This window comes from Tyto alba, unplaced genomic scaffold (assembly GCF_018691265.1).
Source record: "Tyto alba isolate M040663 unplaced genomic scaffold, T.alba_DEE_v4.0 Super-Scaffold_21, whole genome shotgun sequence".
Taxonomy (NCBI): Eukaryota; Metazoa; Chordata; class Aves; order Strigiformes; family Tytonidae; genus Tyto; species Tyto alba.
In genome coordinates this window covers 10,765,205-10,790,228 of record NW_024881295.1, presented here as the reverse complement: position 1 = coordinate 10,790,228, position 25,024 = coordinate 10,765,205, and the positions used below count along the sequence as shown (strand labels likewise).

General features: G+C 34.6%; 1 protein-coding gene across 25 annotated transcripts in view; it reads left to right on the top strand.

Moving 5' to 3' along the window:
• C2CD5 (C2 calcium dependent domain containing 5) overlaps nt 1-25,024 on the top strand; it is a 67,734-nt gene that overhangs the window by 34,012 nt on the left and 8,698 nt on the right. For 13 of the 25 annotated variants that reach the window (XM_042795154.1, XM_042795156.1, XM_042795171.1 and 10 more), the window contains 10 exons: nt 7,291-7,405; nt 10,034-10,129; nt 11,879-12,070; nt 14,841-15,027; nt 16,047-16,211; nt 16,536-16,676; nt 19,431-19,494; nt 22,820-22,881; nt 23,877-23,975; nt 24,399-24,488. In XM_042795154.1, the coding sequence (XP_042651088.1) occupies nt 7,291-7,405; nt 10,034-10,129; nt 11,879-12,070; nt 14,841-15,027; nt 16,047-16,211; nt 16,536-16,676; nt 19,431-19,494; nt 22,820-22,881; nt 23,877-23,975; nt 24,399-24,488 (1,211 nt within the window). Of the gene's footprint in view, nt 1-7,290; nt 7,406-10,033; nt 10,223-11,878; nt 12,071-14,840; nt 15,028-16,046; nt 16,212-16,535; nt 16,677-19,430; nt 19,495-22,819; nt 22,882-23,876; nt 23,976-24,398; nt 24,489-25,024 lie in introns of all 25 variants that reach the window. The other 12 variants (XM_042795153.1, XM_042795152.1, XM_042795155.1 and 9 more) reach the window with 2 other exon arrangements.

Here is a 25,024-nt window from a genome sequence, read left to right as displayed (position 1 = left end):
TCCTTTGCAGATCGCTCATGTTTTAAAATAAGTTGTATTTATTGTACCAAGATGACAAAGCAACAGAGAGATAAAAGAATAAGTAGTTTATTACCTAGCAGCTTTTCAAAGTGGCAGACCTTGCCCTTGTTACTGTAATAGGATCAATTAAAACAGATTCCTAGATCTTCTTTAGTGTCCTGCTCATCTTACGATGAGAGGACCCTTATGCGCAGCTCTGAGGGCTTCACCATTATAGAATGAATGACTGTTTGAAATAATAACTAAAAGCTGGAGTGACAAAATTACATATTTAGGCCTGGCACACTGATTTTCCAGAGACAGTTTCCAATATTTAGCATTTTGTTAGGTCTGGACAGTACTTTGGAACTCTTATAATTCCAAGAAAGTATGGTGAAGGTTAAACCTTTATTTTAAAATATTATCTTAATAGTTTAATTTTAGGTTTAATTATTAATATGTACATATATTAATACTCTCAACATCTTTTTTTGTCTTCAAATGCTATATCTTTTGATTTTTATCTTAGTTTTTTAAAATTTTATTTAAGTTGTATAACAAAATGTTTTCCTTTAGCTATAGATAAAATTGCTGCAGTTTTGGTATTACTGCAGGATTTTATTAATTTTTTTAAAAAAGATGATACTTTTTTTCCATCATGTGCTGTTCCTATGAGATGACCTACATCTACAATTGAAAACAAAAGTTATAGGATGTATTACTGTTACGGCTGTGCAGTTAAAGCTTGGTGGTATGTGCAGCAGATTTTGTTGAAGCAGTGTCTGGAAAACTGTTGCCTCAAAGATTACTTGTAATATTTAGAAAAGGTCACATTATGCTGTAGTCTGTCCAAGTGATTCTTGCATTACACATATATAACTTGCAGTATGTGCCTGATAGACCAGGTGTAGAACAGTGGAGGTTTGCTTTTTTCAGTGTGAAAATCTGAGTAGTTACTCACTTTTAATCTGGGACATTCTGTTTAGATTTACAAAGTTGAATTAGTTTAGGTCACAGATGTTATGTCCCAGTGAACTGTATAAAATACTTGTGTTTAGTGATGTCAGTTATAGGGCTTACAAGGTATTAATCTTTAGGTATCTGAGCATTTAAACTGTTCAGAGGAATATTTACTTGAGATGAGGAACAAATGCAGGGAGACATCTCAATCACTGCTTGCTGTTGGGGATGTTGAGAACATAAAGTTGTTCAGGAACATATGGCTGAGAGAGTTAGCTGATTTGAAGTTAAGGTAGGATTCCAAAATCCAAACTTTGAAGTACAATTTTTATAATTCCCTTTAAAATACCTTAATGGAAGTATAATTTCATGTTTCTGTCTAAATTGCAAATATATTTACCTGTATCGGAGATGCAGAAGCTATGGAGATTCTGTTAATTCTATTTCCTAGTTAAACTTTTTTTTTTTTTTTTTTTTTGTGATAAGAAAAAACAGAGTATTCACTAGCCTTCTAGCTAGTGATACAGGTTTTATTCATGGAATTCAGAGTATAAGAAAAGGAGTTTTGATGGGAATGTTACTAAGAGGAACACTTTGTTATTACTCCAGTTTAGGGTATAAGTTGGTATTAAAGCTAACACTCCTCAGTAATGAGCTGCCACTAAAAGGAATGATGCTGCTTTTCTGTATGATTTCTGTCACATACTCTTGCAGTCTTCTGGTGGTCATGTAGTGATTTGGCCCGACTGACCCAATAGAAAACTAGCCCAGCAAATGAATGATTCTGTGTTCAGTCAGTCAACTGCAATATCTCACCCTGTAAATGCATGAAAGCTGGATGCAGTTTTAATCCTCAGTGTTCTTAAAATTGTTTCTTCAGTAATTGAAGAATTTTGTCAGCATCCAAACTTAAACCTGCTTTTTTTCTCATTCACTAGTTCAGTCTTGAGAAATGAGATAGGTGCTCTGACCTCATCTGGCAGAAAAGCACCAATTCAATATTATTCTCCAGGCTGGATGTTTTTGTCTGTAGGGTAAGCTTTGTAAGAGTAAGTGTACCTGTTCTCTTTGGTGGTGTGATTGCACTGTTTTCTGCTGTTCTAGCGTATCTTAGTTTTCATTTGATAAATCTCAATAATATACTTCCTTTAGTTTCTGTATTATAAGCAAAATTTTCATTTTCACATCTTAGATTTAAAAATTATTATAGGGAGTAATTTTTAAAAAAGGACGGCGTGGCTTTGAAAGTATTTTGAAAGTTTTAGCTAAACCTACAACAGCCTAACCTATTTGTTACCCAAGTTTTGTGCTTAAACTTTACAGACAAGACAATTTAGCTTTTTATATACTTACTTAATTGTTAAATATTTCAGAAAGATGATAGGAAATTTCAGTATTTATGGGATAACCAGAGAGGATTAAATTCAAGGTCAAGGGAAGGCTGCTTGTAATCCTAACAGAGGTGTTAAAAAGAGGCACTTAAAAAAAAAACAACCAACCAACCAACCAAACCTACAAAAAAAATCCCATGTGCTTTTCTGTATAACCTGATTAACGAACAAGAATAAGGGGATAAGGAAGGTGTGGATAATGGTTCTGCCTAGTGGAAGACTCAAAGACTGACTTTGAAAGAATATGTGTGTCTCCATTGCCTCTTTTGAGAGTGAGTCCTTTGTAGATTGTGAAAGCTTTCATAGTATGATTCTCCTCCTCATTTCAGAACTTTACATTATAAATGTAAATATTTACTGAATTATACAATATTAAAATAGGTTGAAATGAATACTACAGTTCTTCAGAGTAATGGTCTCAGGATGTCTAGGTATTCAGCTTTAATACAGTAACTCTTGAGTATGATCTGTGTAATCAAGAGACCATTCTTCATTTTTCTTCAGTTTTCAAAAATCCGTATGGACCTAGCATAATGCAGATTCTGGCTACATCTTGAAAGGCCCTGTACAAGTGAACCTCTAGCAAGTAACTTTGGAAAGGTGTTGCTTCTTACGAATCAGGAAGTATTGATAGTGTCTAGGGTTATCTCCAGGTGAAAGATTTGGATACAGCCTCGTAGAAGTCAGCCTCATATTTTGAAGGAAAGAGATTAGTGAGTTGGTGGTGGATAGAACTGAGTCAAAGAACACTTAGGGTACAAAATAAATGCAGTGCTGTTTGTATCTTTTAAAGCTGTTTAATAAGCTTGGAAAGTTTCAGTTGGAGGAGGTTTGTGTTGGCACAATTTTTATAGAATGCTGTACTGTTGACATTTTTTCTCAAGTCTGCTCTAGAAAGTGTGCTTTGCTTCCACTTTGTTATAAATATGCCAATTTTGAAACATTACTAAAAGTAGGTTTAATATTCAGTCTTTGGTTTCCAATAAAGGGTGCATAATAGCAGTGTAATTTTTGCAAACTTTTTTGCTTAAAGTTATAGATAAACCTTGCCCTTAACTACTCAGTAGATTTGCTAGAAAAGCTTGTGATTGAGTGCTATGTATGCTTGCCTTTTTGCTTCCACCTAGAATCCAGGGCCATTACTTTCTGTAACCATTTCAGTGAGCTGCCATAGTTTTCAGTCTGTACTGTCACCTGATCCAAGCATGCGCCAAAATACCCACCGTTTCTGGCTACTGTCTGCTGAATCTGCTTTGCAAACCCTTAGTTCTTAAGCTTTTGCTGTAGCGAAAAACAACAACAGACACTCTTACGGAGTGTACTGGACACATGCCATCCTGCTTCCCTAACTCCTCTAATTGTTTATGTAAATCCTTAGCTTTACTAAACTTGTAAATGCTACAATGGCATCCCCATGTGAAATTGTGTGGCTCATGTGTCAAAAAAGGCTGCTTGTGAAAATATTTGTCAGAAGAATATGAATGCTACACATTGCACTGCATTCAGTGTTTTGTATCAATATATTACTGCAATGTCATGGTGTTTGATTTTAATTGTAGACAATCATTTTGTGTTTTAATATGCAAAGGTAAGTTCATGTAAACTGTGAATGTACAGTATTTATATATAAACATACTGATTTATATTTTTGGCCTCTTTCTGGAAGAAAAAAGTACTCAATTATATGTCTTAAGCAGAGGACCCAGTCTTTTTTACAAACACTTGTTTATGCATGACTTGTACAGAAATTTTTGAACTTGTGCAGTAAGAATTTGTTGGATTTTTTGAAAGAGATTGGGTCTGATCTTGGTAATACTGAAGACAATGGCTGGAAAATTGTACTTATCTCTGATAAGAATGAAAGTGATCCATTATATTACTGTAAATAATAGCTTTTAAATTCTGATGTTGAACAGATTCTCAGAGGGAAGGGTTAAATGTTGCTTTAGCAAGACGTAGTGTTGAACAACCTCACAAGAAGAAGTGCTTTCCATTATGATAAGGCATTCTTGTAGATGAAATTAGGTGAAAAAATGGTGTTGACTCTCTTAAGAACTTGTTCCTGAACTTTAAATTAAACTTTTAATTTTTGTGGAAGAGTTAAATGTTTGCATAGAGTTTGGGACCCGTCACTATTTCTACCTTTTCTGTTCCCCTTAAGCATATCTGTTCCCTTTCAACATTCCATTCTGTTTCAATTTTTACTGTGGCTACATAACTTTTCAGTGTCATATTCTTGTTTGTAATCTTATTTTTTATTTCACAGCACTTTTCCTGTTCATTCGCAGTCCCTTCACCTGTTGCTCACTTTCAACTCCTTTGTTATGACTTCACATTTTCTTGCACTTTTTGTCATAGAAAGGTCATTGGTGACAAGTAGGAGCAGTTTTTGCCCAATGGTACCTAAAGGTGTGAAGAGAAAAATGATGATTTAGTAAAATTGGCTTTTTAATTTTTGTTTATGTGTAGAAAAAGGTTGCTTCTCCTTTGCAGGTGTTTTTCTGTGAACTATGAAAATTTGTGTGGCTGTTCTGTCAATGTTTATAGGCAGCTGCCTGTGATCAAGTCTGAATGAGCAAGAATTGTCCTGCACAGTCAGTGAACCACTTTTCCTACTTCTTACACTTTTCTGTTCTAGAGAGAAACACACGTTGATAAGCTATCTTCTTGTCTGTGATTGGATGAGGAAGGAGGAATTACTCCCAAGATCCATGTCCATTCCACCATAAAGCGTTAGTGATAACGTTTACAGAAGGTGCTTGTGGTCTCACATCTCTCATAGAGCTCTCCATTTCCTCAGATGTTGTAGCCTTTGCCTAAAAATGTACTTCCAGAGTTGCTCTGTTCACCTACTACTACTGCCATTAGCTGGTGTCAGCAATCACAGCCTCTGTTCAGACAGAGGTGCGCACACAAAAGGGAAGACAGCTCACCTCCCACTTTCCTTTAGGTGTACTGCAAATGGTTCTTATAGCTGAGCTTGGGAACTCCAGCCCTGTGATGTGATGGGTTATTTCTGCACGATTCTCATCTTTTGAGAGCTAGCAGGTACTCCAACCATGAGTCAGGATTACAGTGTATCCTCTCAAGCATTTGATTTTCCCAGTTAGTGAAAGTGTTTAAACAGCATTTTCAGGCTGAGAGACAGCAAAGTGCAGTGCTCCAAGATTCTACTAGTAATGCATTGAAACCTGCTGAGGGTGTGAACTCGTATATAATGGAACACGATTGATACAGTTCATGAAAATCCTGAGTCTGTTTTGTGTCTTAATGTATATATTTTTGTCTTGATTGCGGAGAACTGTCCTAAAAACTACCACTGTAGGTTTTTTTTTTTTCCTGTTCACTGTTCATTTCTTAAAGCAAAGGTTGGATAAACTTCAGTCTGGACACCGAAGGCTGCTGTTAGTCAGTACAATGCTATGAGTTACACAAGCATTAACACAGGTATAGCTGAATATACATACCTCTATACTCTTACACTCTTTTTTTTTTTTTAATTAGAAAATGATGATTAGTTTATTTTAGGAAGGTGAAAGCCTAGTTCTAAATGAAAAGTTGAGGTAAATTCATGAATGAATACATCTTGCTGTACAATATTTTTGTTTCAGTAATTTTCAAAGTAAGTGTATATCTACATCTTTCATTTTTGTTTGTCATGTTGTCAGAGAATTAGTGTATGATACAGGGTTATCATACATTATATTTATAAATATTCTTGATAGTACAAAATTGGTTCCCAATGAATCTCAAGTTTTGACATTGATATTTTAAATTATGATACACCAAGGAGGTCTCAATGGCTAGATGATTGTATCTCTGCAAAGTTAGTTGATTTCAGGGAAATTGTCTAAGAACCTTATCTACTCAGAACCCTTTGCAGCATCTGAGTGCCTATTGTTTGGTATTGTTTTCCCCCTTATTTTATGTATCAACAATTAACATAGTTTTCAACTAAGTTCACTGGTACAGGTAAGCCATTATGAAAAAAGAAATAGTTGACAAACTCTAATTGTAAATGACTACTCACTGACTTCATATGTAAAAAGCTTGTGAGATGAGCTTTAGTTCTGACAAACTAGTTGCTAAACAGTTAGAATAAATGGATCGCATAAACTTACTGTAGTAGCACTCTTTTTGTATTTTCAGTGTAGTAATCAAGAGAAGCAGGTAGGATACATTTTAACATATAACCTCAAAGACAATAAAGGTAAAGAGCATCCACTTGGAGATGAGGGGGGAAAGGAGTGGTTGCCAGGATGCTGAAGCAAAAAAGCATTGACAAATACATAGTCAACATACATTTTGTACTTATTAATGTTATTAATGTAGAAGTAGTTTCAAATACCTATGGCTTCTCAAGGTTAGAAGTGCTGAAATTAGGACCATAGAGCAGTGTGTTTGATCAGTGATACAGCCTTGAACTAATATTTTTTTAAATCTGGTAAATGGAGAGAACTGCTTGCAGTAGGAAAAACTACTGAGGTTATTTCAAAGATGTCAAATGTATACCAAAGTAAATATTTTACTTTATTACTACAAGTACAGTTTCATTACTACTACTAGTTTTTCAATATTATAGAGTATCTGTGATGCTTTGCTGCAAGTTATGTGCTGCTCTCATGTTGTTGGAAACTGACAGTATGGTCTTCAAGTGGATAGAGATTGGAAGAGTATCTACAGTATTCTGGTGTTATCTGTCATGGACAACAACAGGAATGCAGTAATTTGTCAGAACCTGTTCACATGGGTGATAAACAAGAAAATCGGTGAAAAAGCCCCGTTAGTGTTTGCTTGAACTGCAATAGTTAGGAAATAAAAAGTGTCCAGATACAACAAAACACTTGAATATGAAAAATTCAACTTTTCATATTAATTGCATGTAGCTTTATGTTGACATAGTGCAGAATAGTGAACTGATTTATACTTTGTCTTTCAGATGAACCAGAGACACGAGATGCATGGTGGGCAGAAATCAGACAAGAAATAAAATCCCATGCCAAGGCATTGGGTTGTCATGCTGTAGTGGGCTACAGTGAATCAACTAGCATTTGGTAAATCATGATGATGATTTGATTTTCAAAATGCCACAGAAAATTTATTTCATCTTCAGTGGATTAAAAATGATGAAGTATTTCAACACAGTTGTTGGTACTAGGTCTAGTATACCTACTTCAGAGAGTGTGTTAAAGTAACTTTCTGGGATTTTTTTTTTATATATATGTTTTGATTTGGGTTTTTATTGGGTTTTCATTTTTTTTCTAATGAACGGTACAATTTTATTTTTTAAAAAAATTTCACACCTACAGATCTGCTTTTGTAGTTTCTAAACCTAATCTACCTAAATAGTTAAGACTGTTCCTAAAAGTATATGTATTGCAGTTTCATTACTGGGTAACAACTGGCAGACCAGTACTTAAATGGTAAACTTCAAATTTAAGGCACAAGTACTCTACCAGGAGAGTATTGATTGTAAATTAAAGGAGAAGGTGTTCTACTACGAGTGTATTGATTGTAAATTAAAGGACAATATGCTGCCTGATACATCTAGAATACTTTAATTGTAAACATTCTGTATTTCTTTCTGGAAAATGCATGTTGCCACTTTTATCTTTCAGTACTGCAGTAGTGTTTAACATATTAAACTGCAGCTCTGCAGTAGTCTTTCTGAGTTTGAATTCGCCAGCCCTGCATCCTATTCAGGCTAAAACTCACGTTATTCCCTTTGGCTAAGAAAATTCCAATCTTGTGTATTTTGGATACTGATTATTATAATATAATATAAATATAATATAATATAAATACCAATTGTGTATTTGTAAAACAAACTTGGTGAAAGTCTTGGAGATTAGGAGAAACAATTTGGGATTCATCTAATTACTCATCCTTCTCTCTGGCCCAGGAAAGGTTGTATCTCTTTCTAGCTCTGGAAAGTGTATTTATGAAGAGCTCTTTCTGGGGCCAACTGTGTCTGACCGGAATCAAACAGAAAAGTACTCTGGCTCACTAGTTGTTTTGAATTGCTTTAGGAAAGTAACTGAAACAAACTTACTTCTGAACTTACTTTACGTCAAGTTGATTTTGCCTAACTACTTTAAAGAAAAAGCACTAAAGATTTGATTATTTAAAGAGAGAAGTTGGAAAAAGAAGTTAGTTTTACTTTGCAATTGTTAAGTTGAAGAAAGAAATACAGAGTTACACAGTGCTTTCATGAGTGCACACCATCTGTTGGTAAAGTAGTAAGATAACCAAAAATGATCAGTCTGAAAGCCGCAGCATTGATTGCTTTGTATCTGTTGATCCTTCACATTTATTTCTTCACTGCAGGAAAAAAAAAAAAAAAGAAAGAAAAAGAAAAAAAAAACACCAAAACCCCAACATGAAATATTCTATTGTAAAATTATTTAAAAATAAATAAGAAAAATTATATTGATCTTTCACAAAACTTTAAAACAATTTTTGGAAGTCAAATACTTGTGCTAGTAGAGTAGGAAAACAGAACTCACTTTACAGACAAGGCATGGTTTGTATCCCTTATGCTGTCTTGCCTGGTCATGTCCTTCTTGCTTGGTGTATTAAAGACCATATTTACCTCAGACTTGCAACGTGCAAGTTTCCATTGCTGAAGGGTGAACTTGCACTAAAAATGGAAGATGTATTCCTTTGGCTGTCAATCTCCTTGTAAAAAGCATTAATATTTTGTATTTTTCTTCCTACCTTAATTATGGGGAAAGAATGTACAGAGTGTAGTCGGTTATTGGGTTATTTCATACTTTCATTTTTCTTAAGGAATTTAATGTGGTAGTATTTAATCGTTGATATATTAGAGTTCCCATGCTTACTTGCCAGTTCAGCCTGTTTAAAGAGCAAGGCTCTGTCTGTAAGTGCTGGTCTGCCAGACATGTTATATATGAAAAATTATTCTGAAAAGAGAAACAACAAACAAATCCCTGTGTATCATGCTAGATGATGTAGGAAAGTTTTTGTCTGTATTGTTTCCAGTATAGTATTTTAAGTACTGAATGTTAGAGATTTGGTTTTTATTTAACAATTTCAGAAATACTAAAAGCTCTGTGATCATAGTTTGTATTTCTGAGAGCTTTAACTCTGCTAAATCATTAATATGGTCAGCTACTTTACCTGCTAGTTATACAATTACGGTAGTTGTTCATAGTCAAATTTTACTGTTTTGCTACTTTTTATCCTCCAAGAAGCACCCTTGTCAGTGTTGTGTTGTAACTTCATTTTGAGAGTGAATGTTTATAAGGTGGTGAGGCTTTCAACTTCCATTTTACTTTGGTAAAAATTGCACCTTATTTTTTGAAAATGTTTATTTGCTTTTGTTAGTTGGCTGGATTTCTTTGCATTATTGACCGTAGTATTGAAAACCATACTTAACGCTGGTTAGTCTTTGTGATCTTATAGCATATTATTTATAATATAGAGCAAAGCTCTTCAGTCTTTCTGTTCAATCCTTCTGCATCTCTCACTTATACAGTGATTTAAATACCAGAAGAGGATTTTTTGTGAGATTTAATGGATAAAATTGCACAAAAGCAGCAAATTAGTAATTACATTTAATTCACTGAGACTTCTGTACCAGCCTTCTAATCTAATAGTTTTAAATAAAAGTAGCACTAAGTAGTAGGAATTCACTTTGTTGTAATTCTTTTCTCTTATAGTGAAGAGGTCTGTATTTTGTCCGCGTCTGGCACAGCAGCTGTACTGAACCCTAGGTTTCTTCAGGATGGCACCATGGAAGGCTGTTTGGAACAAAGGTTGTCATGGCAGCCTGGCTTCTTTTCCATAGGGTCAGAGAAGGGAGAGGTTGATTTTTTTCCTCAGAGCCAAGATAGTTCTTCTCTATTAGGGTAGGTTACAGTGTTACAGTGCAGGATGCGGGACCAACCACTTTACTGCTTTTCACTAACATCAACAACAACAGAAGTAATGGAACTCTGCACCAAATTAGATATTCTGTTTTTATTTCTAACAGTCTGAATAAGGTAACACATTTGACTACTAACCACAGATCATAACTCAGTTTTTTTCTTTGCTGCTCTTCAGGTATCTTTCCTCAACTTTATATCATGCTATAAAAAATGGCAGATGTATGATAAATTAAGTAAGCCAAAAACTACTGTGGCTGTAATATGTGTATATATGCTCTATATATACTATTTAAGGGCTGTATGGCAGATAAAATAGCTTGGCTATAAAACAAAGATGGTGCCATATTTTTACAAAAAATGTATGTTTTATTTCAAGTTTATGAACGAAATCATGAAACTGAAGGAAAAACATGAAGTTTCCTTTTGTTTCTCCTCTTGCAAATAAAATTTGAAGAATTAATATTGACAAACAGTTATTTTGGGGAAAAAAAGATTAAGTAATGCATACTGGTAATTTATTATGTGTTTGTCAGATTAGTAATCACATATTTCAAGGGATTATTGTAGTTGTAAGTGTATTTATTACACTTTAGCACGTGCATTACTTTTTCCATAACAACACTGTCAATGTAGTATTATTTACTAGTCTTTTACTTCGTCAACAAGAGGCCATTGTCCTCTTGTGTAGACAGACTTTTGAAAACCGTAGCCAGAACAAAAAGTGCTTGTTTCCATATTCTCTGTATGATGGTTCATAATAAGAAGAAACTTGCACTTTTATCAAAGTATATATTTCGCTGCTAATAAGAGTTTTGGCATAGATTAGAAATGCCAGAGGAAGATAAAACAGCTAAATGGACAATGCCCACATTTGAGACAAAATATATTTGCTTAAGTCTATGATAAGTAATGTTCCAGATCTGTCTGATTTACTTAAGCATCTCTTCAAAATTCACTGAGAAAAATTGTTTATGTGAAACAGAATAAATTTGCAGTGGTGCAGTTAACCTGTGCTTTCCTTGTTCGTATTTTTATAGTGGTCATTCCTGGGTATTTCATATGGGGGAATGGGACTAAGTATTCTAAGTGAATACCAAGTTTTACCTCATATCTTATTTTAGGAAATAATCTTGCAATTCTTCTTAAAATGTTCATATATATATATTGTGCTGCTGATCAATAGAATGGTTGGTTTGTTGTTTATGTTTTGCTCATTAGTTTTGTGTAGGTTTTTAAACACATTGTAAAAGAGACTTTTAATTGGGTTTGGTACAGCAAATTCTCTGTACAACTGTTGTACCACGTACTATGTTTAGAATTCCCAGTGCCTAAAGCCGGCTCAGTAATGTTTTAGGCTTATATAAATTGTTGGTCATTGTATGTACTTTGTCTTGATCCCTGCGTAACAAGTTTCAATGTGAGTTTTATTTATAGCATTGTAATTAGTAGTCTGCAGCTGAATTTTATTTTAATTCCTAAAATGCAGTACTTGTCACATCAGTATAATGGAGCAGAGTGTAGCTGCAGTGTATGATTTAAGTAGGTATCTTTAGGTGTTTATACACATGTGCATGTATTAATCATTGTTAATAAGAAGCAGATGTTTTAAGTATGTTCTCCATAATGTATTTTTAGGATTGAAGAAACTTCACCACCAGGTTGTGGATTTTGCCATATACCATATGATGAATTGAACATGCCGTTCCCTGCTCACCTCACTTATTGTTACAACTGCAGGAAGCAAAAAGTTCCTGATGTTCTTTTCACCACAATTGATCTTCCTGTAGAGGCAATAGTTATTGGGAAGGGATGTCTTATTCAAGCCAGGTATCTATCAAAATATTTTCCTAGTAAAGTTTTGGAGATCTTTGAAAGAATTTCTGTTGCTAAAATCCAGTATCTCATCAAACCTTAAATTTTTTTTGAATTGTTAGGAGTTAATGACAATGTATTAGGATACAGGAGAAGGACAGCCTTCACCTCCCCCTGTGTTATGTGTCATGTCTGTTGATGGACATCTGGTGACTTACCCATGTTGATTTAGTAAATGTTCTGAGCTTTTTTTTTAATGCCTGTGGGAATTGCTGAATTTTGTCTGCCTGGATGTAAGCGTTTTCATGCTTTAACTTGCTGTTTGGGACTGCTTATGTGGTCAGATACAGCTATTACATTGGAAGCTCAATGAACTGTTTAAGTCAGTTGTGTTAATTCTGTGCTGATGTCCATAACTGAACATCATCTCTGTAGGATTGTTGGCTATGTCCAGTTTATGCTGTGGTCTTTGAATCTGGGAAAGAGAATAAGGTAGTTTACAGTGGGAAAGAGGGAAGGGTTAGCTATGTACAGTATGTATTGGTGGCCAACTACATGGGTAAATAACTGGTTGGATGATTGGACTGAGAGGGTAGTCATCTGTGGTTTGTAACCTACTTGGATGGCCATGACAAGAGTCTGCAGTGGGACGTGTCTTTTGAACATCTGAATGATGTGGAGGGGATGATGGAATGCATTGTCTTCAAGTTTGCCAGTTATACCACAATGAGTGGGACCAGACAATACAATACCTGTCCAGTTTTGTCCTCATCTGAGAGTAAGAGACAGCAGAAAACTAGGGCGAGTTCAGTGGAGGGACACCAAAGGAGTAAGGAGCACCTGCCATACAAAGTGAAGCTGTGGGTGCTGGACTTGTTCAGTCTGAAGACAGGGAGGATTCAGGGGGACCTAATAGCATCCTGCCAGTACCTGTAAGGAGGTTATGGAGCATATGTAGCCAGGGTCTGCACAGTGGGAGAGTGAGAGACAGTGGGCCTAAGTTGAGCAAGACAGATTCAGAGTGGATATAGGGAAAACCTTCTTACCCATGAGAGCATTCAGGCAGTGGAGAGGATTGCCTAGGAGGTTGTGCAGTCTCCGTCTTTGGGGAGTTTTCAGGACGTGACTGGATAAAGCTGAGCATCCTCTGCTTTGTCTGTAAAGGAGGTTGGACTGGAGACTCCTGAAGTCCCTTCTCTCTGAGTTTTTTTTAATGATCCTGTGATTATCATTCTCTGCCTTCTGCTAGAGCAGAATTACTGTAGCTACTGCAGAGATGTGTTCTATGCTCCTCCATTGGCATTGTCCATATTATTAAACTGTGTGTTCAGCATGATTGTAAAAATTGACTGTGTCATGTGGTGGCCCCCGATCTGGCTCTGAGCACTTGCAGATGTCCCATTTCCTCTAGAATGATTCCTCAAGCATTCACATACCGCCCCCAAAATCAAGAAAGACCTGAAACAATAGTTAGAAAGATTTTGAGGTGAATTTATTACAACTGGGTGAGTTACTATGTTTTCCTGATCATATAATAAATGTAGACCTTAGAAGAAGATGTTGTCTGTTCATATCACTAAAATGTACAGTTGTCATGTGCTCTTCTTGAACGAAAATTTTTCACTGAAAGTAGACAGTCATTACAATGGTGTGGGATTTGAATTTCAGTTTATGAGACTAAACCCGAAGAGTGGAATATGAGTAACATAATGTAGTCAGAGATGGCGTTTCTATGCTCTTTTATTCTTTTAAGATAAGTATTTTTAGCCTGGTTAATGCTTGAGCTGAGGACAGTCATTTTGTTCTGAAGTGTGCCTTGAATAACTGTGTTAATAGGGATTTTAAAAGTTCTGCCTGTAGATGTCATTTCCTGTGCTTGTATTTCAAGTGTTTAAGAGGTTTGCGGCAACAGAAATAGATGTTTGCATTTAGGGTCTTACTAAGAAAAAAATCTGAAGATACGAGTTTTCAGATAAGACAACCTCAAGGAGATCTTGTAAAGAACTGACATTTTGTTATACAGTTGCAGCAACTTAGAAGAATACAACTCATCAGTTCTGAGGCTCAATTGAAAAGGGCTGCAGTAATTGTCCCTTGAAATAATCGATTTTTGTGGAGGGATGTTTAACAAATACCAGACAACTTGCAAAAAAGTTGTGTTTATCTTCAGTATTTGCTTTGACAAAAGTGTGCAGGGCAAATTTTTAACAGTTGCTGCTATATGATAGGAATGTTAGTATATTTAGGCATATATTGAGTAGATGGTTATCTGGAATCAGTAGAAAACTTATTTACATTGCATACTTATTTGGTGCTGATTACAACAGTAACCCTGTGTGATGCATGTTGTTTCTGTCTGATAACAGTCCTTAAGCATGTGTTAAGAAAGGAGATGTGACTTCATCTAGTGATTTACAAAAGCACAGTATTGGTAATTTTTGTATTGTGCTTTGATAGGGAATAGTTTTGAATGTTGCTGAAGGTTATGTATTGTTCTGTTTCATAAGTTTACTTTTTATGTTGCCCAATTTTATTACTAATATAAATATACAGTTTCCTATTAAAAATGAAATCTTACTGAGACTCAGTGCCTCAGTCTGCCTTGATCTTGCTGACTAGAATTTAATATTTTACAGGATTTTAAAATATATTAAAAAGAAACTGATTGTATTAGGCTGTACAATCAGGGAAAAAAATCAAAATACCATGTGATCACTTTCAGTCTTTAGCAGTCCATTAAAACTGTTTATCTGATGCTGATGTCATGTTTGTTTCGTATCGTTAGGTTATGCCGTCTGAAGAAGAAAGCTCAAGCTGAAGCAAATGCGACATCTATTAGTAATCTCTTGCCATTTATGGAATATGAAGTGCACACTCAGCTGATGAATAAACTTAAGCTGAGAGGAATGAATGCTCTGTTTGGGCTGAGAATTCAGATCACTGTGGGTGAAAATATGCTAATGGGGTTGGCAGTAAGTACAGCTTTAATCCGGAGATTCTTTTGCTTTCTTACAGTATTTCTTCAGGACACAAAGACCTACAAATGTTGTGAAATTCAGATTAACTAGAGATATTAAAATGTCATTTTAAGAATAAATGAAGTGTTGGAAAAGAATGCAGCGTTTAATTGTTGACAAATCAGAACAGACTGTCAGCACCAGAAAAAGAAGATTCAAATCTCTTAAGAACTCTCTTACAGGACAAGATTATTATGAAGGTGATGAGAGGAAAAGAAACTTAAAATGGTTTAGTGGCATAAATTATATAAAAATTACTGTGTTCTTTAAAGGTCCTGTCAGAGATCCCTGTTCCTCAAGTTGTCTTACAATTCCATGACAAATAAGGTCAATTAAGCCTCAATAAATCTTTTGGTTAGTTGCCAACACGAGAAAGGTCTTTCACCTCTGGCGCTGAAGAAATTAATGATAGATTGAAGTGTCTTAGAGATAGTCAAGAAATGTTCATTAACAGTGTTATCTAACCTCAGTTTGTCATGTGCAGTTAGAATAGAGAAATATGCTGCTGCTTCCTCATCAGTGTAAGAGTATGCTTGGGTAATACTGACTGCCTTGCATGTTCTTTTGTCTGAACTGATGATCTGTTTTCTGTAAATTGAAATGGGATTGTTGCGACTTTGGTGATGCTGTAAATGGCTTGGCCAAGTTTTAAATCCTTGAAACCATTACTTGCCTTTGCAAAATATACCAAGGCAGATGTTTGAATTCATACTTTGTTTGGAACTTTTGGATAAGTTAAGGGCTCCACCATGGAAAAGACCCACGAGAAGGGAGGAGTTTGTTAAAAGAATAGTGGGGGGTTTTCATAAGGAAACAGGAGAGAGAGATCCATTTATTAGGGGAAGAGATCATGCTGTAATGTGCATGTCACGTGCTGTCTGTTATAGCATAAGCATTATGGAAAACGTTATATGAAAATATTAGAAGTACATGCTTACATAATTGTAATTTTTCTTAATGACTTATTTTAAAAGTCTGCAACAGGTGTGTATCTAGCAGCTTTGCCAACACCTGGTGGTATTCAGATTGCCGGGAAGACTCCAAATGATGGCACCTATGAGCAGCATATATCTCACATGCAGAAGAAAATAAATGATACGATAGCAAAAAACAAGGAACTTTATGAGATTAATCCTCCAGTAAGTAAAGCTTTTATATTCTTAAAGCATTCTGAGTCAAACATACATACACCGTGTATATCCATGAATTCATGCTGACTGAATCATTCAGAACATAAGTTGGTTTTAAGTAGAGATACAGGTTCTTTTCACTATATTTCGGGAACCTGCTGGAATTTTCAGATCTCTTAAACCACATATCCAAATCAGTTTGTATTTATTTAGATTTATTTCTCAATAATTTTTTTTCAAAATGTTATGATTCTTAGAACTGTTAACAAATTGCTTATAACTGAAATTATTTCTAAGCTACATAGAACTGACAATTTTTTATATCCTTATTAGGAGCTACCTGAAGAAATCATCGGGTCTCCCATTCCAGAGCCAAGACAACGTTCCAGGTTATTAAGATCTCAATCAGAAAGCTCTGATGAAGTTACAGAGCTAGACCTTTCACATGGGAAAAAGGATGCTTTTGTCTTGGAGGTGATAAATGTTTTCAATATTCATTTTCATACTTCTCTTAAAATTCTTAAAAAGGGAGAAGTGTTTTCTTACTCATCTCCAAAGACACTTTTTAAATTGTATATAAAATTTTCTATTTTGTATCAGTAGAAAATGTTTTAAGTATTGGATTTTGCATTGGCTGTCTCTTTCTTACTCTGTTTGCTTAAAGCATAGCTATATTATGCCTAGGGACAATATTTGTAAGAAGATTGCCCTGCTATACATGAGCATGTAGCAATATCTAGAATAATAACTAAGAGTTGTTAAGGAATGCTCTTCTGCCTACTTCAAGCATCAGTCATGACTGATCCAATACTTAGATATATTTTTAGAAACATCGAGGTTCAGTGTTGTTACGCTTTGTTTAGGAAAGAGAAAACTTGTTTATTTTTTCTGTTTGAAAGCTCTTATTTTTATAGTTAGATATTCAGAATTACTAGTTTCCAGAACTGGTAGTATTCAAAGCATTCAAAAAAATGAATGTGTCACGAGAGCACATGAAATAAGAATTGCTTTTCTGAATTTCAGCTGATGCTTTTCAGAGTTTAAGAATTTACACATTCAGAGAATGGCTTCCAATTCTTTCTACAGCTACAACTAGAAACAGGAACACTTACAGATAAAGAACATAGATTTCTTTTACCTCTTTATTCACTAAAATCCGAAGATGTAAGTTTAACATTGTACAATTTTGAAGAAAAGAAGCCAAGTACTGAAGAAGGCTATAGTTTTGATCATCTTCTTGTAGATACAGGCATTACAAATACATGTCCTAGGCTAAGAAAAACAAAACAATTTAATTAAATTACAGCCTGTAATTGCAACCCTAAGGTATTTTCAAGGCTTTCCTTTATGTTTATCTTCACAAATCACTATCTTCATAGAAAATAATCTGTGAGAAAGGTTATAGATAGGCAGAATGAGAGAGCGCTGTAACAGCAGTTCATTCAAAAACAGAGGTAAGAAAGGAGAGTGAAAAAATAACGTGCTGGGAGAGGTTGGTATAATAAATTGAGATTGGTTGGTGCTTCTGTTCTCTGAGTAAATTTTTGTTCTCCAGTCCATTACAGGTATGCAAGAATTAAAGTAAATTGGGAAGTCCCTAAATTTAACTTGGATAATTAACTCTCACATTAAAAAGAAATTAGGACAGTTTTCATCAAGTATTTTTTGCAGCTGGTCTTAAGAGGTTTTTTTTTTAAATATCATCATCTGTGTAGACTGACAGGAGTGGAATTGTATCCTCCAAAGTTATGATAGATGCTCTCTGAGGTACTGTATTGAAATGGATGAGGCAATCAGAAAATACTTTGATAAATGCAAGAAGGGTCAAATGGATTTGTTTAAAAATAGAGGATTGTGTAAGGCATTAAAAGAAACCACAGCCCAATGACTGTTATACTGCAAGAGACCTTTTGGACAAGTTATGAAAAATACCCAAAAAATCATAAGCCCAGTCTCCATTTCACTTTTTATTAACAGTAGTATAGGCACTTGGGATAGGAGGAGATCTCCATGTGGAAGGGAAGAATGTAAGTACACTGTAGTGTACTATAGAGTACATTATACATGTTGCTAAAGTTAGCAAGAAAAATAAGATCTGATGTTTAAGGATCATCATTTACTGGTTTACATTATGTGAATGTGTTGGTCCTAGAATATGTGTCCGTGTGTTTTGGTAGCTCAGTCTTTATTTATAGAAAATAAATATATCTGTGGAACCACTTACTGAAGTCTTTGTTAAGAAATTGGATATTAGAAATAATATTCCAGGAGCTTTAGTGAAGCTCCTGAATCTGACCTTTCAAGAGTAAAATCATTGTTCACTGGAAATACATAAGAAAAAGTGGTAAAAAAATTCACTGTCAGGAGGAAATGCTAGGAGATGCAAGGAAGGCAATTATGGGAGATAAGGCTCTCTACATTTATTTTTGTTTTGAAGGGAAAAGAAAAAAAGAATACTTCTCTTAATTTAAATCGAGAGAGAAGGAGAAGGAGAAACAATACCTGTCAGAGAACCCTTTAATACTGGAGTTAACATATAAACAATTTCCAAAATACTTGGTAAGAAAATGTTGGAAGTTAGAGGTAAACTTGGAGCTCTTGCAAATCAATAAGGCAGAAAGAATGTAAAGACACATGACAGAAGTATTTACAGGAGGTATCAAAGCAGGTACACACTCCGTCTGATCTAAAATAAGTCTTTAAAGATTCAGTGGAGCAGAGGTTATTTGGATAGGAAAAACTAATAATCCCCAAATTTACCTTTCCAAAAATTTGATTTTCTACTGTTCATACTAAACAAGGTTTTTAAAGTCCTGGAAAGATTTTTGTGTCATTGGAATAGTCAGAGAATGATCACATAACTATAATACAGACCTTATGAGAGCGCTCGTAGCCAAAGATCCTTAGCTAGAAAAAAATCCAATGTTGTTGTGTGGAACTTTGTTCAGCATTTTAAACTGTTTTAAAAATTAACATTCTTATCTGCTGCAGTTTCTCTTTGTTCTGTGAACATTGCTTTATTTTTAATACAATTTAATTAAGGAAACTATTTTTCAAGTGTTAAGCATATCATTGGCTGCTAGTTAAGATTCAGAGTTCTGTTTGGTGGAATAATTTTTTAAAATCTTAGTTTAGCTGCCAAATGTAGATCTCTGACAGTTTTTACATCTTTCTGAGACTTCTGACTGGAACAGCAACATGATTTTTATCAATTACTCCTTTTTCCAGATTGATGATACAGATGCAATGGAAGATGTACATTCTTTACTGACAGATGTTCCACCACCTTCTGGTATAGTTAAAAATATCTTTTCCTAATTTATACTGTAGGCTGCAACATGACAAAACAGAACTGGTTTTACATAAAAAAGTTCAAGAGTAATAGTGAAAGTATTCTTGAAGTGTGTAGCTTGTCAGGTACACCTGTGAAAAACAAGTCACTAAGCCTTTTATGCTGATTGTTACTTATTGAAAGCTGAAGTGAACACAGTATTTGTGTGGCATTGTGTAGTTCACTGATTTGTACTGTTGCAAATTTGTTGTTACTTCATATGGGTATAACAATTGGATCTTTTCTACTAGTATACCAATTGCTGAAGATTTTTAGACATACTTGTAGGTTGCAGGGTCAATGACAAGGTAAGTACAGGGAACAGAATGGTCTTTAAGTATTTGTAGCCATATATTGTGACACATTGGTGTCGTATTCCAAGAATGTTATTTAAAGTGAGCAATTTGTCCCTCTAGCACTTTTGTTCAACAAATGCATTTGTATTTTCCTTGCTTTGTGATTGTGACATACTGTCAATTTAATTCTTTGTGTTCACTGTGCTTGTAGTCCTTACTGTTAAGAAAAGCAAAGTCCAAAATGATTTGGAAATCTTAAATCACCCATGACATTTTCATCCGAGTCAGTATTGGTGATTTTTTGTAGAAGGCAGTAAAGTCAAATAATAAAAATAGAGTAGTTTCTAATTTCTTAAGCTTTTTTTAAATAGATGTATTTTTATAAAGTGTTGCAACTGTAGAACATAGAACTCCTTAAAGTGAGTGATTTTCAAAATTCAGTCATGAGACTTGAAATCAATGTCTTTTGTATTCGTACTGTGAAGTAAAATGTTTGGTTTGCATTGCTGTCAATAGAACTTTGTGAGGTGTCCATTTAGTTGTCTGCATTTAAAAACTATTTAAGGGAGGAGGTGTAATGAGTCACTGGATGTCTCCTTGCTGATAGGGATCAGGTGAGAATGCATATTGCATTAATGTAAGACTGAGGGGGGAAAAAAAACCCCACAGACCAGAATACTAACAGTTCATAGTTCAACAGCGTCCTGAAAGAAAGTCACTGTCTTTGTAAACAATAGCCTGACAAACTTTTCTGTGAATTTGGCTATTTGCATTTTGAGCCCATGTGTGCTTCCAGTGTTTGTAGAATTTTGCATCAGGATCTGTACCCATAATAAGAGCCAGATTCTTATGCTTGGTTTCTATCAGCCACATTTTCCATTTTGTTATGTTGGTAAGAGCAGTGAATCATTGCTTTGTATCAGTCTTTTATGCTACTTGCGGCTGTATAGATATCCTCCTCAGTGGAATTCCTGGATCTGGATAAGAGGCTAATGTAGTTGCCTATTACATGGAAGTTGCTTTGTACATTTGGTTGTCCTTGTCCTCCCTCTTTTATCTTTGTGAGTTTCCCCATATTTCTTATGAGCATGTATCTGTTCCCTTCCTAATAATTGGTATCGGTGTTTATCATTTTGAGTACTGTTCAGAACTACCCTTGTCATTGTTATCTATTATTACCACCAAATCTTTTATTCCTCGTTGATTATCCATTGTTAGGTCCTGCTGCAGTTGATTTTACTACCCTAAAATAAGGTCATCAGCAGTGATCTCATTTTATCCTCTTTTGCAGATAAGTTATGAATATGTTTGAAGCATACAATCCTGAGTTACAGATGTCTCCACTGTGAAAACTGAGCATTTACTTTGTCCCTCTCTTTCCAGTCTTACAATAATTGCATTTCCTTCAATGGTACTTTGTTCTACCCTCCAGAGTATTAGTTTCTTAACGAGCCCTTGGTGAAGGATCTTATCAAATGCTTTTTGATGTCCAAAGTAAACTGTATCAGTCAGATGCCTTTTGTCTACATGCTTGTTGACCGCTTGCAGGCCATTACTGTTACTTAGAGAAGTAGTATCTGCTTCTCTACAGTGTCTTGTTTCTCCATCTGCCCATGATTTCCACTTTCTGAAATAGCTTCTGTGGGCCAGTAATACAGATAACTCTACTAGGCAAATTAGTAGGTCCCAGTCACTAAAAGCACCTCACTACCTGAAGATTAAAAAAGCCTCTCCTCTTATAATGGGGTAATTCTAAGTTAAGAGTTCAGTGCAGATTAGTCATCTATTTCATCTTTTGCCTTTCCTGTTGTTTATGAGATTCCGTACTTTTAATTTGCCTATTTGTTCAATATCTCCTTCAGACACTTGTTTAAGACAGGCGCTCTGATGGAAAATAAACAAAGGACTGGTTTTCACTACTGTGGAAAGCTCCACTACCCTGATGAACACTGATGTAAAAAAAACCTGCATGCTTTTTGCTATCATGTTGTTACCGCTGCATATTCTTTCTATATCTTGCTGGACTCTTTAACCAGATTTCTGCCTTTGATGTTCTGAAAGAAAATCTATTAATATGTATACCTGTATACCTTTTGCAAGCTGCTAAACACTTTGTTTCGTAGTTTATTGTGTGCATTTACATAGGCCCTACCAGATTTTTCTTTTGTGCTCACTTAGCTATATCTTTGGATTTTCAACATTGCGTATTTGCTGTTTATAACTTTTTTTAGCCTGCTGTTTAGTCATTATACTTTTTTCTTTTTTTCTTTTTTTTTTTTTTAAGTCTCTGTTAGTAAGTGCTAACATATTTGTGCTCAGTCTCTAGGTAGTATCTTTAAAGCATCTCTCTGCTGTCTGTCAAAGGTTAGCTTTTTAGCTTTTCCTGTCACGCCTTTTTAATAAGTATCCTCATTTGTATGCAATTTGTCTATTAGAAACTAGGCAGAGCAGTAGTGGATTTTGGGTGTTTGCCCTTTCTGCAAGATTGCTTAAGTATACAGTGATCAGAGCTAAAAAACTTCTTTGAATACTTCTCTCACTAATTAGTCCTGGCATCAGATGACGAGTTAGCCCGTGTCCATGGGGAGCAACAGTCACTGTTGCATTTCATGCCACTGTAGCCTCTGTGATGTTCCTCAACATGATGATATTTCTGGCCTTGCTTTTTGACAGTTGAAGAAATATTCAGAATCAGAATTCTGTAGTGAATTAGTTTTTTAGAAGTGGTGAGTTCTATCTTTCCTATCCATTTTTTCACTGCATTATGAATAACAGAAAGCATGTGTTTCTTTTGTATGTTATATTGTATTCTTCGGATGCTACGTTTGTTTTCTGAAAGTTCATATTATTTCGGGTATATTATTCAATACTCAAAAACTCATGAGGGAAAATATTTGCAAAAATATCAAGTAAGGTTACATATGTTTGTTTAAAAGTATTTTTATATTTCAGTGTGCAACATAGGTTTCCTCATATATTTTTCTTTACAGGTTTTTACAGTTGCAACACAGAAATTATGCCTGGTATAAATAACTGGACACCAGAAATTCAAGTAAGGTTATTCAAAGTAATTTAAAACTTTTTTTCCAAATTGTGTTGAAATATGCTATTGCAATTTAAATATATATTAGAGCTCACTAATTTTGAAAGATAAATCAAAAGGATACTCTTGTGTTAGAAGTAATAGTAGTATTTTGGTAAGAAAAACAGGGTATGAAAACTTGTGTTTTTTTCAATGCTGTTATGTAACAGAGAACCTAGTAAAAAAAATGTAAAACTTAGAGAATAATTACAGTAATTATGAAGTTTAAGGGTTGGGGATTTTTAAGAGGTTGGCTAGATTTTGAAGCCTCTTGAAAGAAACACGTTGTTGACTGTGTTACTTGGTGTGAGATACTGAATATGATAACATTAATAGGTGAAGGTAAATAAGAACTAGATAAAGCCAATCTAGCGAGTAGAGAAAAATTCCATTTATAATTATGTTTAAACATTTTGGTTATGTTTGTACAACACAGTTCAGTCTCAGAGAGTGTTAAAACAGATCTAAGTGAGCTTTTACACCTATTGGCACAATACAAGACTGTACTTGGAAGAGGCACAGTTTAAACCTGAAAACCATATGGCTGTACCAGCGGCACGCTCTCAGCTTGATGGGATTGCCTGTGTATCTGTATATGACATTCCATTATTGTCTACTTTGTTGTACACAACATAGAATTTTTCAACAGCAGTTAACAGAATATGTGGCAGGTAGAATGACTCCTGTATGAAGCAAGTAAAAAGAAAAGAGTATTTAATATCTTGCTTAATCACTTAATATATTCATATACATTAGTTCACAGAAAGCTTGACTTTTGTTTGTAAAATTCCGTGAGCAATAAGCACTTCACTTGATGCTGTTGCTACAGTTTTTTGCTTCTCTCCCCCTCTCCCCCCCCGTACCATGTTATGCATTATTTGCCTTCATTATTAATGTGTTTTGGTTCTAATAAAACATACGGACATATATTAGAAAAAAAAATGTGTGTTTTTTTTCTAATCCAGATGTTCACAGCAGTAAGAGTATCCAGATTAAGCAACATTAACCTAACAAATCAAACACTTAATAAGAACTTTAATGATCTCTGTGAGAATCTGTTGAAGGTAAGAATTTTATTTCAAGCTTTTTTTTAAATTGTTCAAATGGAAGCAAAGTAAAATCAGACTATACTGAAAATAACATTTTGTTCATAATTACTTTTTGGAATTAGACTACATAGTGTCTGTAATTAGTTTGTAAGCTGCTCTAAAGATAGATTCAGCATTCTTAGTATATTAAGAATTTCCAAAGCTTTTCGAATCTGAATGAGTCCTTTGACTGGTAGTGTACTCTGGAAACAGAAATACAAAGACTGCTCTGCAGTAGATTGCATTATATCCCTGATTTTTCATAACTGTAATAATTCTTTAAGAAAAAAATAATATAATTAGATGATTTCTACTATGAAAAGAGTTTTGATCTTTAATTTCTGTGAAATAAACCACATGTTTTTTAGAGTAACACAAATAATGTCTTGTCTTCAACAGAGCTTGTATTTTAAACTACGATCTATGGTTCCCTGCTGCCTTTGTCATGTAAATTTTACAGTTGCTCTACCAGAGGATGAATTAGTTCAGGTAAGTAAACTGATTCTTTTGACTTTCAGCCTGTAGGCATGCCAGTTTTGGCCTTTAATTAATATTTGCTGCTCAGACTGAAGTAGGCTAGGATTTGATTTACTAGTATGTCTGTTGAATTCTGAAGTAAAACTTAAGGCTGTAATGTTCAGTGAAGATAAAGGATGACCTATTGAGTTCACCCGTTTTGAGAATCGTGGGACTCCATGGCATTTTGTAAGCACAGTGCATCTTAATAGTGTGTATCTTTTTAGTTAGATAGGAAATGAAAAGCCCTGTCTAGATACTCATTACAAGGTGTTACCACATACACTATTAGAATATGGTGCACTAGTTTTCTAAGTATGCTGTTACGATATTTGTCTAATTCTTTTCTTGCCATTTCAAGATGATGCAATATACTTAATTATTTTTAAAGAAAATATTGCCTTTAGAAGTATAGCATCATTCTTCTGTTCAATTAAAAATATCTCTCTTTTACAAATACAATGATAATGGGTTTTATGATTCTTTTTTATGTCAGTTCACCAAGAAAG